Source organism: Acomys russatus, chromosome 3 (assembly GCF_903995435.1).
Source record: "Acomys russatus chromosome 3, mAcoRus1.1, whole genome shotgun sequence".
Lineage (NCBI taxonomy): Eukaryota > Metazoa > Chordata > Mammalia > Rodentia > Muridae > Acomys > Acomys russatus.
In genome coordinates, this window is record NC_067139.1 from 85,694,740 (window position 1) to 85,710,303 (window position 15,564).

General features: G+C 46.3%; 1 protein-coding gene across 1 annotated transcript in view; it reads left to right on the forward strand.

Moving 5' to 3' along the window:
• Parp4 (poly(ADP-ribose) polymerase family member 4) overlaps window positions 1-15,564 on the forward strand; it is a 94,825-nt gene that overhangs the window by 52,718 nt on the left and 26,543 nt on the right. Inside the window, exons 22-27 of the mRNA XM_051143379.1 lie at window positions 489-684; window positions 2,079-2,146; window positions 3,734-3,921; window positions 7,865-7,964; window positions 10,160-10,330; window positions 10,571-10,651. Of these exons, the coding sequence (XP_050999336.1) occupies window positions 489-684; window positions 2,079-2,146; window positions 3,734-3,921; window positions 7,865-7,964; window positions 10,160-10,330; window positions 10,571-10,651 (804 nt within the window). The remainder of the gene's footprint in view (window positions 1-488; window positions 685-2,078; window positions 2,147-3,733; window positions 3,922-7,864; window positions 7,965-10,159; window positions 10,331-10,570; window positions 10,652-15,564) is intronic.

Here is a 15,564-nt window from a genome sequence, read left to right on the forward strand (position 1 = left end):
ATAGTAGCTGGGAGTGGTGGTATACCCCTGCACTTTATCACTGTGGAGGAATAGGCAAGAGAATCACAAGTTCAAGGTCACCCTCAACTATGTAGCAAAGTTTAGGCTAGCCTTTGTTACACACTGAAGACCCTGTCTCAAAAGAATAAAAAGAGAAGTCTTAGCGGTTTTGTTTTGGTAGCATTAGTTTATTAGAAGGTTTTCTTTTAAGTGTGTGTGTGTGTGTGTGTGTGTGTGTGTGTGTGTGTGTGTGTCTGTGTTGTATATCTGTAAGCATATGCCACATAGAGCATGTAAAGACCAGAAAAAAAACTTTTGAGAGAGGTTCCCTACTTCCCTGTGGCTTTGCGGAAGTCAGGTCATCAGGCTTGCACAGAAGGCGTTTTACCCACTGAGCCATCTCTCAGGTCCTAGAAGCTGTTAGAACTGTGGTGTTTTCCCATGTAAGTTGCAGGATCCTCTGACACAGTGTCTTTTTCTCCTCTCAGGCTTGCATGCTGGTCTTTCAGCCTGATCTTGCTGCCACTCTTCCCGACCTCCGTGAAAAGAACGAAGTGGTCATTTGCCTTGACTGTTCCAATTCCATGGAGGGTGTGACATTCATGCAAGCCAAGCAAGTGGCCCTGTATGCTCTGTCTCTGGTGGAGAAGGAGCAAAAAGTTAACATTATGCAGTTTGGCACAGGTTAGTGCACTGTCCCCAGCCCCTCGTGGGTCTCCTCTTTAACATGGGCATGTGCTGTGCAGACTGGTGACCCTTGGGGCCTGGCCTCACCTGTGCAGTGGGAGACAGCCTAGCATGAAGCAGTAGCAGTCAGTGCCTCCTGGTGAAGGTCCCCCCCCCACCACCACCACCATGCATAAGCTCCGGAGTCATTTCCAGCAAGTCAGCTTGAACTTTTGGTGCCTCTGGCTTTTTTTTTTTCCTCAGCCACATGATAACAGGTCCCTACATCACAGTCTTGTAAGGGTGAGGCTAATGTGTGCCAAGGATTTTAAGCTTTACTATACAGTGCGCGAGACACAAGTGTGACCAATGTAATTATCAACTGAACAAAACACAAGAACCTTAGTTTATTTAATAGGAATGTCCAAAGAGTCAGGACCGACATTTGCAGCCAGCCCGGTCATAGGTAAAGTGCAAGAAATGAGCTTAGGTAGCACCAGGCCGGCGCTGTTACTAGAAGGTCAGTGTCACCTTCTAGGAGGGAGGGCAGGGACACCTCAGGAATATGGCAGGGTAGAGCTAGAAGTCGTGGCTCAAATCTATGGATCAGGTTAATGGTTGAACCACTGAATAGGATTTACTTAAGATGGCTTGAAATAGTTGTTTGGCTATGCCATCCTACTTGGGTGTTGGCTGATGGTAAAGGGATTGCAAGAATAATCTCAGGGTAACCAATCATATGGTTAATGGTGCCTTTGAGCAGGGCATGATGACTCATCTCTGTAATCCCAGCACTCCAGAGACTGAGGCAGGAGGACTGACGAGAGTTAAAGGTTAGCCTGGGCTATATTGTAAATTCCAAGCTAGCCCAAGCTGCAAGACCTTGTCTCAGATAGATAGATAGATAGATAGAAAGAAAGACAGACAGACAGACAGGGCATCTCGGGATGAAAGAAGGAGGTCAGGGAACAGTCCTTCCCTCCTAAGTTCCCTTTTCTATGGCAGCCATTTGCTTTCACATTGAAGCTGGGTTGTTCTGCTAGGAATGTGGATCACATAGGGATGGCAGGCACTTTGCTGGAGACTCTGCCCTGCCAGGGCTGATCTGCCCATGCGGCTGAAGTGTCCTGTGCCTTGCTTTGTGTAGATGATGCAGAGCTCTCTCTACATGGAGCTTGACACAGAACATCTTATTTGGTACATTTTATATGCTTTAAATGTGGTTTTTGTATGTTAAAATGCACATACACGGTTTTCTGAAAAGGAAACATACACCTAAATATCGTGTGTGTGTGTGTGTGTGTGTGTGTGTGTGTGTGTGTGTGTGATGTAAAAGCCGTGGTGTAGAGTGGCACTGGTGTTTTCTAGCGGCCAGTCTGGTGAGTGTTTAATAACACTTTCTTACTGCACAGGTTACAAGGAGCTATTTTCATATCCTAAGTACATCACGAGCAATGAGACGGCCGCAGAGTTCCTTATGGTAAGAGAGCTGACCTCCCCTGCAGAGTCTTTGCCTGAGAAGCTTGAGCGCTGTGGGCCAGGACTTAACCCTGGGATGTTCCACACAGTGGTGGCTGTGACTCAGCTTTTCCACAGATACAAGAGATAAGCCCGTTTCTAAGAAGGAAGGTTTGCAGAGGTTTCTGTCTGTACTTGGCCTTCTGGGTTTGGTCCTTCGGTAGCACACAGTACAGCAGAGGAAGAGAAGTCATTCACCCGAGACCTCAGAAGCAAAGAAAGGCAGGAAGGAGACAGGGGCCTAGTATCTCTTCTTTAAGGCACACATCCCGATCTGAATCCAAGCGCACTAGGTCCCATCAACTCCCAATAGCACCCACAGGCAGATAATAAGTCTTTACGGGTGGGAGATGTCAGTTTTCCAACCCACAGCAGTGGCCTGTGACGGTGATGGTGAGGATGATGGTGGTGGTGATGGTGATAGCGAGGATGATGGTGATGGTGGGGATGGTGATGATGATAGTGAGGATGATGGTGATGATAGTGGTGATGGTGAGGATGATGGTGATGGTGGTGATGGCGAGGATGATGATGATGGTGAGAATGATGGTGGTGGTGAGGATGATAGTGATGGTGGTGATGGTGATAGTGAAGATGATGGTGATGATGATGGTGGTGGTGATGGTGATAGCGAGGATGATGGTGATGGTGATAGTGAACATGATGGTGACAACGATGGTGAGGATGAGGATGATAATCTCAGCACTCAACAGATAGAGGATCAGGAGTTCAAGGACAAGGAGGTCAGCTAAGTAGTGAGCTTGAAGCCAGCCTGAGCTGTGCCTGTCTCAAAAACTAAGAAAGGGGCTGGTGAGACGCCTCAATAGACAAAGGCAGGGCTGAGTTCCAGCCTGGGGCCCACATGTTGGAAGGAAAAAACTGGCTTATATAAGTTGTCGTATGACTGCCAGACGTGCACCATGGCACCCATGATGCACACACACACACACACACACACACACACACACACACACACACACACCAATCAATATTTTAAAAACTTTAAATAACCAGGAATTTAAATAACCTTAGAGTTACTAAGGCTGTGCTTCTGTTAAGCTTTGCTCACGAAGACTGCCATCCGTTAGCCCCTATTTCCCATACCAAAAAGAGCATCATTTGGCCAGCCAGGCAGGCTCACCCTCGTTATCAGCTACCCAAAAAAAGCTGGGACAATATCTTTGCTGTGTAAATCTCCCATTTGTCCAAAATGGCGACGCTCACAGTTTCTGTCTCTGTGAAACATGTTTAATTGCTCGAAGTATAACTGGAAGCTGAGACGTAGAAGAGATTCACAAATGACAGCATGTGTGGAATGCTATAGCTCAAAGTCTATCAAAGCTGTAAGAGATTTCTGTTCAGGACCAGCTTCTCTTTGGCAGTTGCCAGGCCAGACGTGCACTATTACTAAAGAGCTCTGCCCATTATTCCTTGGGTGTTTTAAGTGAATCCTCACTTGGAAGTCATAACATCAGGGTGCAGTGGGCACCGTGTTCACCCCCAGTTAATGATGAATGTACCTTACAATGAGAGGCTTCCTCTCCTTCAGTCCGCAGCACCTACCATGGGGAACACAGACTTCTGGAAAGTTCTCCGCTATTTAAGTTTTCTGTACCCTTCTGGAAGGTTGCGGAACATTCTCCTTATATCTGATGGGCACCTCCAGAGCGAGAGTCTGACCCTGCAGCTGGTGAAGAGAAATACCCAGCACACCAGAGTGTTCACCTGCGCTGTTGGGTAAGTCTTAGAGATCTGGTCACCACAGCGGCACCGGCAACAAGAGGACAAGTGTTTAGTTGGCCTATCTGGGAGTTTTGCAAGCTTGGAAGTTGACATGAGCATATGAAATCTGTATGTCGCAGAGGAGCCAGGCTCTTGGCTTAGAATCATGCTGCCAGGGTCTCACAACCACAGGGACCTTGGGCAGGCTGTTCCCTTTGTAAAATAAAAGTAAAAATGAGATACCTACATCAGCAATCCACTCACTAAAACGCCAAGAACTGGCTGTCTTCTTTTCCTGTCCCACTTCCTCTATCTTTTGTCACTTCACAAATAAACATTGGAGCTGGGTGGTAGCGGCGGCGGCGCACACCTTTAATCCCAGCACTTGGGAGGCAGAGGCAAGTGGATCTCTGTGAGTTCGAGGCCAGCCTGGACTACAGAGTGAGTTTGAGGCCAGCCAGAGCTGTTACACAGAGAAACCCTGTCTCAAAAAAAAAAAAAAAAAAAAAAAAAAACAGAAACAAATAAACATTGTGCATCAGAAAAGAAAAAAAAAATACCTACTTCATGGGATTATTATCTTGGGTCAGAGTTCAGAGGACTAGCTTGTCCTGAGCAGCCTAGTACAGCTGACTCAGGCATGGTTGTCAATACCTGACCTTGGGCTGTGCCTGCCTCACACCTGTCTTGCCCCTCCCCTGAGCGGTCAGTTTCCTGCATTTGCACTGAGGCCCTGAAGTCAGTCTTTCCTCAAGCTGTTGGAGTCACTCCTCCTACTTGTAGTTAGCATCTGTGTGAGGGAATGGAAGAGAGGGGCTCCTTCTGCCTCTATAGCGCCCCTCCCCATGACCCGGTTACCTCCCTCCCCGCCCCGAAGCTCCTAGGTCCTTCCTGCACAGCTTCCACCCCAGGACACCAGGTGCCCCTGTTCTGAGGCAGATTAGTGAGGTGGTGTGTAGACTGCTGGGCTGTCCTCACAAGCGAGCCCTGACTACAAGCCCTGGTTTTCTGGGGTCCAGACATCTACATACCTCCCCAGTCACCCCATTCCCACCCTTTCACAGCCTCTGAAGGCGCGCTATGGCTGCTGCTGATTGAAAGCAGGTCTTGCTGCCTCCACAATTCTTCATGCCTCTGCTTAGTCTTTTCCCCCTCGGTATCAATTGTTTTGGTTTGTTCTATGACAAGGTCTCACTCAGTAGCCCAGGCCAGCCAGGAGATTATGATGCAGACCAGGCTAGCCTGGAATATGAGATCCTGTCACCCCTCAAATACTGAGGTTACAGGCATGTGCCAGCATGCCTGGCTAGGCTGATAGGTTTTGTTTTGTGACAAGGTCTCATGTAGCCTAAGGTGGCCATGAACTCTCAAGGTAGCAGAGGATGACTTTGGACAATGATCCTCCTGCCTTGGCCTCCCAAGTGTGGAATTACAGGTGTGCACTGGCATACCTGGTTTGTTGCTGGGGACTGACCCAGTGTTTTGTGCATGCTAGGCAAACGTTCTACAAAATGAGCTCTTTAGGCTGCTGTCTTTGTCAAGTATCATCCGATATCTTTTAAGTGTTTTGTTTGTTTACAGTTTGTTTTATTTTATTTTGGCCTCAAATGTAGCCAAGGATACCCTTGGACCCCTGACTTTCCTGCCTCCATCTCCTAGAGTGCCATCGTGCCCAGTACCTTTGGGGTCATTGTTGGTTGTCTGTTTTTTTTTAAGTGTGGAAGTATTAGATTCTATCTATTTATTGTTTAATATTTTTGCTGTGGAGGTCTCTGCAAATCCCATGGCCAGCAGAGTGTCATCTGTGTGAAGCGACAAGGAAATCCAGCTCAACACAGCTCAGTAGCCAGTGTTGATTAAAACTTCTAGAGTCTGAAGCCAGGAAGGTTTTGTTGTTGTTGTTTTGGTTTTGGTTTTTGGTTTTTCGAGACAGGGTTTCTCTGTGTAGCCTTGGCCATCCTGGACTCACTTTGTAGACCAGACTGGCCTCGGACTCACAGCGATCCACCTGCCTCTGCCTCCCAAGTGCTGGGATTAAAGGCCAGCGCCCGGCCTAGGAAGTTTATTTTAGACATATTTGAGTACAACACAATTTGGGAGAAAAAAAAAACTCAATGTTTCTTGGTATAACATAATCCTATGAGAACTATAAAGCTTAAGGCACAATCACATGGAAACTATTTTCAAAGTACTTTCGGCGTCCTCCATGTTATCTTAGGGGCTGGGGGAGGATCTAGTGTGGCCTCTGTCATTCAGAAAGCACAGAGGTCACCAGGCTATTTACCACTGCCATTCCCAGTCTCCTGGGTGGGAAACAGGTTCTACATGTCTTCCTTTGAAGAGGCAACCCTGTGTGTTTAACATTCCTGGTTCCCTAGTGCTTATCTACACACAGACTTCACACCCTCTTTGTTTCGCTGGTGCTGTATTAACCCAAGAGCCTCGCTTGCCCTGAGTGTGCTCTACCATGAGCTACACCCTAGCACTCCCACCCTCCATTTTACCTATTTAACTCAGCCACAGAAAAGCAAATTCTTCATTCGTCTTTCTTGACATTGTTAAATCTATGCCTATGCCTATGCTGTACCTATACCTATGCTGTGTCTATGCCTATGTCTACGCCTTTCCTATGTCTATGTCTATGCCTATGCCAATGCCTATGCCTATGTCTACGCCTTTCCTATGTCTATGTCTATGCCAATGTCTACGCCTTTCCTATGTATATGTCTATGCCTATGCCAATGCCTATGTCTATGCCTATACCTATGTCTATGCCTATGTCTACGCCTTTCCTATGTCTATGTCTATGCCTGTGCCTATGCCAATGCCTATGCCTATGTCTATGCCTATGCCAATGCCTATGCCTATGTCTATATCTATACCTATGCCTATGCGTATGCCTATGCCTATGTCTATCTCACAGCTATGTCTAGAACATCTTGAAATTTTCTGGTTGTAGTGGCATTGTAATTTCAGCTCCTGACAGCCTGAAGCAGGAGGACTGAAAGCTGAAGGACAGTCCAGGCCACTGAGTAAGACCTATCTAAAAACTAACACGACTGAGCCTGGCATGATGTTACACACCTGGAAGAGGTGGAAAAATGGCCTCACGTTCAAGGATAGCCTGGGCCACAGAGTGAGACTCTTTAAAAAAGAAAAAAGGGAAAAAAGTGTCTTAAAATTTTAAGTGTGGGGGTTGGAGAGATGGCTCAGAGGTAACTGAATGTCCTGAGTTCAAATCCCAGCAACCACATGGTAGCTCACAACCATCTATAATTTGATCTGATACCCTGTTCTGGCAAGCAGGCATACATGCCAGCAAAACACTGTATACATAATATAAAAATAAATCTTTAAAAAGAAAGAGAAAGAGCTGGGTGGTGGTGTTGCACACCTGTAATCCTAGGACTTGGGAGGCAGAGGCAGGCAGATCGCTGTGAGTTCGAGGCCAGCCTGGTCTACAAAGCAAGTGTAGGACAGGCTACCAGAGAAACCTTGTCTCAAAAAATAAAACAAAAAACGAGAGAGGGAGAGAGAGAGAGAGAGAGAGAGAGAGAGAGAAGAAAGAAAGGGAAAAAAATTAAAGTGACTGGGCGAGGTGACTCAGCTCATTCCTGTAATCCCAGCACTTGGGAGGCAGAGGCAGGCAGATCTCTGTGAGTTCGAGGCCAGCCTGGTCTACAAAGCGAGCCCAGGGCATCCAAGGCTACACAGAGAAACCCTGTCTCGGAAGAAAAAAAAAAAGAGTCTAACAATTAAAGAGTGAGAGGTCAGACAGTGGTTGGTGAATGCTTTTATTCCCAGCACTCTGGAGGCAGAGGCAGGAGGATCTCTGTGAGTTCAAGGCCAGCCTGTTCTACAGAGTGAGTTCCAGGACAGCCAGGGCTACAGAGAGAAGCCCTGTCTGGGAAAATTAAATTAAATTAAATTTAAATTAAAACGTGTGAAATGTGGTCAGTTCTACAGCAAATCGTCACATCTTGAGGACCCTGTCTCAGTGTGGTGCTGGAGTATTTGAATATTTTAACTCAAAGTCCAAACAGAGTTGGAAAAAACAGGTATGTGGGGCCAGGGGAGGTGTTACCATCTTATATGTACTTCTGTGTTTACATGTGGAAATCTATCTCCCTATAAGTGTGATAACAACTTCTATCTTTGGGAATAGACACAACCTACAAGGAAGCCAAAGCTTTTATAAGCATTTTCTTAAACAATAAGAAGGGCCAAGCCAGGCATGGTGCTGCATGCCTTTAATCCCTCCTCCCTCTGTCCCTCAGCACCGGGATTGCAGAGGTGACCGCACCCAGTGGGTAGTTCTTCACTGTGATAAAATACACACAAGATTTACAAGTCCATTTCACCGGTGTGAATTCATTCATAATGGTAACCATCATTACCAGCCATTTCCAGAACTTCATCACCATTCCCAACAGAAAGTCTATAATAATACAATGTCATATAAATAAAATATAATGTTAATGATAACTCTTTATTTCCTCTTGCTTCCAGTGCCTGACAATATTGATTCTACTTCCGGTTTTTATGAGTTTGGCTTTTCCAGATACTTCTGGAAGCGGAAGCATGAAACATTTGTTTTTCTGGGGTTTTTTTTTGGTGTGTCTGTGTGTGTGTGTGTGTGTGTGTGTGTGTGTGTGTGTGTGTGTGTAGTTTATTTAACTTAGCACGATGTCCACAAGTCTCATCTGTGTATTTTTGACAGCATTTCTTTTCATTTTAAGCCCAAATGTTTTATTTTATTTTATTTTATTTATTTATTTTTTTGGTTTTTCGAGACAGGGTTTCTCTGTGTAGCCTTGGCCATCCTGGTCTCACTTTGTAGACCAGGCTGGCCTCGAACTCACAGCGATCCGCCTGCCTCTGCCTCCCGAGTGCTGGGACTAAAGGCGTGCGCCACCACACCCGGCTGTTTTATTATTTTTTAACTGGGTTTTGAAAAGGATGTCACGGGCTGGAGAGATGGCTCAGAGGTTAAGGGCACTGCCTGGTGTTCCAAAGATCCTGAGTTCAATTCCCAGCAACCGTATGGTGGTTCACAACCATCTACAATGACATCTTGTGCCCTCTTCTGGCTTGCAGGTGTACATACAAACAAAACATTGTATACAAAATAAAATCTTAAAAAAAAGAAAAAGATGTCACATGAAACCCAGGCTGAGTTGAGGCCAGACTTGAACTCCTGACCCGACTGCCTCCATTACCCAAGTGTTGAGATCACAGGTGTGTGCCACAGTAGCCATATTAGGGATGAGTAATAGTGTGTCAGATATGCATATGTGATTATTCCACCACACATACATGGATAGATAGGCATATATGGTTATTCCATCATAGACAGAGATAGATTGATAGACAGACAGAGAGATAGGCATATAGATAGGGAGATAGATAGTTAGATGATAGAAGACAGACGGACAGACAGACAGACAGATGATAGATACGCACACACGCCCTTCACTTTATTTGTTAACCGGTCAGTGAACTCGGCTTATTTCGACCCCATGCTGCTGTGAACGGCGCCTGTGTGAGTGCTGCCACACAGCCTGTGTGAGCCTTCCGTGTGCCCCATTCTGGCTTCACACTCAGAAGTGGGATTGCTGACGCGTATAGTAACTGTCTCCTTTTCTTAGCATTTGCCGTTGCTTTCCCGCCTCACACAGCTACACATTTCACATTCCCACTGGCAACGATCCAGAGCTGCCAAGCTTGTGTGGCAAGTGCTGGCATTGGTTCAGCCTCTCCACAGGCTGAAATAGAACAACTTAAAAAATATATATTTAAGCAGATGGCACCTGTAATCCTAGCACTCGGGAGGCAGAAGCGGGTGGATCACTGTGAGTGTGAGGCCAGCCAGGGCAACACAGAGAAACCTTGTCTTTAAAAAAAAAAAAAGCCTCCCCCCCTTAGAAAAGTACCCCATGAGCTAGGCAATGGTGGTGCACGCCTTTAATCCCAGCACTTGGGAGGCAGAAAAGAAAAAAAAAAAAAAAAAGTACCCCATGGCAGGAAGAAAAAAGAAAAAAAAGCTGTAATATTCCTGGCTATGTTAGCTTTTTTTTTTTCCCCCCGTTTTTGGTTTTTGAAGACAGGGTTTCTCTGTGTAGACTCACCTTATAGACCAGGCTGGCCTCGAACTCACAAAGATCCAGCCTGCCTCTGCCTGGGATTAAAGGCATGGGACACCACCGCGCAGCAAGCTGTTAGCATTTAAGAAGTGTTTTCCCTTTTATTATAGATAGAAGCGCAAATGACCAGGATGCGTTCCCCAAGTTGCCACTCTGTTTCTGTCAAGTGGCAGCAGCTTAGCGGAGATGCCCCCGAGCCCCTGCAGGCTCCAGCACGGGTGCCCTCTCTGTTTCACAACGATCGGCTCCTCGTGTACGGATTCATTCCTCATTGTACACAGGTAAGAAGACACCGGGTTCCTTACACATGGGGAAGACAAGGAGTTGGCTGTTGCTCTTCTCCACTCCCCCACCATCACCCCCTCCCTCTCGTTGGTCTTGTGGTTCCCCTCTGGGTACCCGGCTGGGGAATCTCTTGACTTCTCTTGCTTGAGATGGGAGGGTGTTACCAGAAGGGCTGCTGTCACACTAACGGACACACCGGGAGCACTAACAAAGCACTCATGTGTCTCCTGTTTCAGGCCACTCTGCGTGCACTTATCCAAGAGAAAGAATTTTGTACAATGGTGTCTACTACTGAGCTTCAGAAGACAACTGGCACTGTAAGGTTAAACCGTAAACTACTGGGCTGTGGGTGGAACTCAGTGGGAGAGCACTGGCCATGCAGCTGGAAGGCTCTTCCGTTCCCAGGTACACACACACACACACACTTAAGCTATGGGCAGAAAGTTAGAGTTTTCAGTTCTCACAGGTAAGCACCATGTCCCTCCTTTGTTGCTCTGAGCTGCTGTGTCAGGTGGTCAGGAGATTATCTGTGCAATTGTGGGTGTTCATCTGGGACTCTTGGGTCTGGGTATATCTCTACAGGTGTCCCCTGGTATGAATGACTGCAAATAAACATGCTGACTTGTAATTGTGTGTGTACCTTACAACCCCAGCACTTGTGGGTAGGGGTGGCGGTAGGGGAGTGTGTCGAGGCATTAGGATTGGAAATTTGAGGTCATCCTTGGACATGAAGCAAGTTTGAGGCCAGCCTGGGCTACGTAGACCTTTTCTCAAAACAAACTGTAATTGTTTGGTTTGGTTTGAGATACTGTATAGCTCGAGATGGCCTTGAACTTGAAGTGTTCCTCCTGCCTCAGCCTCCTGAGTGCTGAGACTGCATTCACACACTGCCATGTTCTGACACAAGTGTTGTCACAAACCCCACAGGTAAGGGCTCAGACCCACAAAACCCCCAGTTCAGATGCCTGTCACAAGTGTTGTTCCTCACGTCACCCACTCCCGCCACTTGTCAAAACTGGAGAGGAGATGGAGGCTCCCTCAGTCCTTTCTCAGTACTCAGGAAAACAGTTAATTGACTGTTATTAATTGTTACAATGAAGGCCCAAGTTAACAGCTTTTCTTTCTTGTTGTTATTGCTTTGTTTTTGGTTTTTTGGTTTTGTTTGGGTTTTGTTGTTGTTTTTTCAATACCGGGTTTCTCTGTATAGCCCTGGCTGTTCTAGAACTCCCTCTGTAGACCAGGCTGTCCTTGAATTTATAGAGATTCACCTGCCTCTGCCTCCCAAATCCTGGGATTAAAGACGTGCACCACCACTGATTGGCGTCTTTTTTTTTTTCTAACAGCACTTTTAACTAATTTTTTATTCTTTTGTGAATTTCATACATGATTACCACATTTATATAATTTCTTCCCTTCCTTCCCATGTCAACTCCTCACTCCCTCTCAAGTTCAAGTTCATGACCTCTTCTATAATTTCCCTTTCTCTCTCTCTCTGTCTCTGTCTCTGTCTCTGTCTGTCTGTCTCTCTCTCTCTCTCTCTCAGCGTAGGGCTGACCACATGGAACCGGACTAGGGGTTTATCCCCTGACAAAACTGTCTCTTTCTCAGCAGCCATTGATTACCTACAGGTTGTCATTGAGGAGTGCTCTTGTTGCTACAGGTCTTGTTTAGACAGCCATCTTGTTGCAATCTCGTGGGTGACACTTCCCTGTTATTTCTAAATGACACTGGCAGCAGGTCTCCTGGTCCTTTGCCTCTACAGTCTTTCCACCCCCTCTCCCGTGGTGTCCCCTGAGCCTTAGGCGTAGAGCTTCCATTGTAGATTGTGCTGGTTGGTCTTGGTCACCTTGACACAAACTAGAGTCACCTGGGGAAAGGAATCTCAACTGAGAGGCTGCCTCCACCAGATTTGCCTGTGGGAATGTATGTGGGTCCTTTTCCTGCTTGCTTGTTGATGTGGGAGTGCTGTTTTCACCCTGGGACCTGGCCTGACGTGTAGAAGAAAGGCAGCTGAGCAAGCCGAGGGAAACCAGCCAGTAAGCGCCATTCCTCCCTGTCTGCTTCAGTTCCTGTTTCCCTTGGTCACCGGCTGTACCCTCAGGCGAGCAAACCCTTTCCTTCCCAAGTTTCCTTGGGTCAGTGTTTTGTAACAGCAATGGAAAAGCAAATAGGACATATATGTGGCAGTTGGGCACCCCGAAGTCACTTATTCTTTGCATTTTGGCCAATTATTGGTCTCTGCTGCAGAAAGAAGCCTGTGTGATGAGGGTGAGAACTACACTTACCTGTGGATCCAAGGCTGAGTACTTAAAGTACAGCCAGAAATTAGATTAGTGCAGGAAAATGGCAGTTCTCCTGTTTCTTTCTTCAGAAATTTAAAGTTTTTACTGTAGAGGTCTTTGGTCTTTCACATCCTTGGTTAGGTTAAATCCTATCTTTTTCTTTTTTCTTTTCTTTTCTTTCTTTCTTTTTTTTTCTTTCTTTCTTTTATTTTTTATTTTTATTTTTATTTTTTTTTGAAACAGGGTTTCTTTGTGTAGCCTTGGCTGTCCTGGACTCGCTTTTTAGACCAAAGGCGTGCGCCACCACCGCCCGGTTTATATATATATATATATATATATATATATATTTTTTTTTTTTTTTTTTTTTTTTTTTTGAGGCACTTATACATGGGACACAGAGCTGTTTCTATGAGCTCCTTCTCAGCTTGCTTGTTGTTAGTATGTAGAACGGCTATTGGTTCTCACCAGTTGATTTTGTTTCCTGCCACTTTAGCGAGCTGACCTGGAAGCCTCCAGAAGGTGCCACGCAAGGTGCTAGGGAGAAAAGCCAAATCCTACACAGCTATAAAACCTATGGATTTAGAGCTGTTCATTGGCTTTACTTTCATTTCATAGAAGGATGGTCCAGCGTATACCTAGCGCGCGGCAAACTGTGGGCTCCATTCTAAGTGACAACAGAGTTACTTTTCCTGTAATGTGCAGGCAGAGAGCCTACTCTCATGAGGACTAGCTGACCTCATTGTGTAGCGGAGGACCTTGACCTCCTGCCTCTGCCTCTTAGATACTGGGATTACGGGGTATGCCGTTATGCCCAGATTCTTTGGATCTTTTGGAAAAACTTTTTGCTTGAGGATTACATGTATGAATGTGTGTTTCCATCAGCTCTAATTCACACTCCCTCCCACTCTTTCCACACCCACACCCACACACCCACACCCCACCCTTACACCCACATCCATACCCCCACCCCCACCCCCACACCCACTCTCACACCCATACCCACACCTGCACCCACCCACACACCTACACCCACACCCACCCACACTCACCCTCACACCCACACCCACATCCACACCCCCATGCCCAACACACACACACATACACACACACACACACACACACACACAGGTTTCCCAACTCCATGTGCCCTTCTTTAAGCCCAGTGAATCCACTTAGTGCCGCCCATGTGGCGTCAGCACAGGACCATCTACTGGAACGTGGGCAACCTGCCATGGCAACACCCTGAAGAAACCTGACTCTTCCTTCTTCTGCAGCCAACAGTTGCCAGTAGCTTCTCAGCCCTGGGTGGGCATTCCTGAGCCCATCCTCCTTCCACACACTCAGAGCTGCCCTATGCCATGACCCTGCCATGCCCACAGAGCACTGACTCACAGCAGCCCTCCCTGCAACTACTCTCTGGCTCTTTCTGTGATGGTTCCTGTGGACCTATGTTTTTTATCCTTAATTTTTTAAAATAAGTTTTTAAAGATTTATTTATTATGTGTACAATGTTCTGCCTGCATGTCAGAAGAGGGCACCAGATCTCATAGATGGCTCTGAGCCACCATGTGGTTGCTGGGAATTGAACTCAGGACCTTTGGAAGAACAGTCAGTGCTCTTAACGTCTGAGCCATCTCCTCAGCCTGTAAATTTTTTTACTGCATTTATTTATGTGTTGTGTATGTGCAAGTGCATGCCACAGCATTAGGCAGATTGGGGGACAACTTGTGACAATCATTTCTTTCCTTCTACCGTGTGGGTCTCAGGGATTGAACTCAGGACCTCAGACTTGGCTGCGAGACACTTTACCCATTGAGTCATCTCACCAGCCATGTGTTTTTATCTATCAGCCTAGTGAACTTCACAGTGTGCCACGAACTACCTATGATCTCATTTACGTTGGGGGGAGGGGGCAGGTGGTGGTGGCTCATACCTTTAATCCCAGCACTTGGGAAGTAGAGGCAGGTGGATCTCTATGAGTTCAAAGCCAGCCTGGTCTCAAACAGAGCAAGTTCCAGGATAGCCAGGGCCACACAGAGAAACCCTGACTTGAAAAAACTAAAAAGAAAAAAGGGAAAACAGGTGAGGTAAATACACAATGAATTAATAAGTTGCAGGTTTTGGTTTTGTTTCTGTTTTTAAGAATACTATCTAGCCCTTGGGTATCCTTTTCCCTGCCTGGGTGTTGACAGGGGTTGAGACAGTCTTTCTACATAGCCCTGGATGTCCTGGAACTCACTTGGATACTCTTGATTACATGAGTCCAAAGCCAGCCTACGCTACATGAAACTCTGTTTCAAAAATATTTTTTTCATTTAATATTTTCAACTCTTTGAGCAATGTAATCTCAAGAGCCAACAAAATCCGGCATGCAGTTATGGCTAAAACACTTCATTATAATTTCTTCTATGAGGAATCTTGTGTCTGTGTGCTACTACTGCCTCCCTCCTCTTGAGGTTTTGCTTTGTTTTATTTCATTTTTTACAAAATCTCGCATATCCAAGGCTGACCTAGAACTTAATTTGCAGCTGAAGTTGGCCTGAATTCCTGGTCCTCTCACCTCTGTCTCTTAAATGCTGTGGTTACAGGTTTGCATTCCACACCTGTGTAATGGTTTCTTCTTGTTTTGGTTTGTTTGTTTGTTTGTTTTATCGAGACAGAGTTTCTCTATGTAGCTCTGGCTGTCTTGGAACTCACTCTGTAGGCCAAGCTGGACTCAAACTCATAGAAATCCACCTGCCTCTGCCTCCCAAGTTCCAACACTACCTGCTGTAATGTACAGTTTGTTTGTTTGTTTGTTTGGTTGGTTGGTTGGTTTGGTTTTTTGAGACAGGGTTTCTCTGTGTAGCCTTGGCTGTCCTGGACTCACATTGTAGACCAGGCTGGCCTCGAACTCACAGGGATCTGCTTGCCTCTGACTCCCAAGTGCTGGAATTAAAGACGTGCGC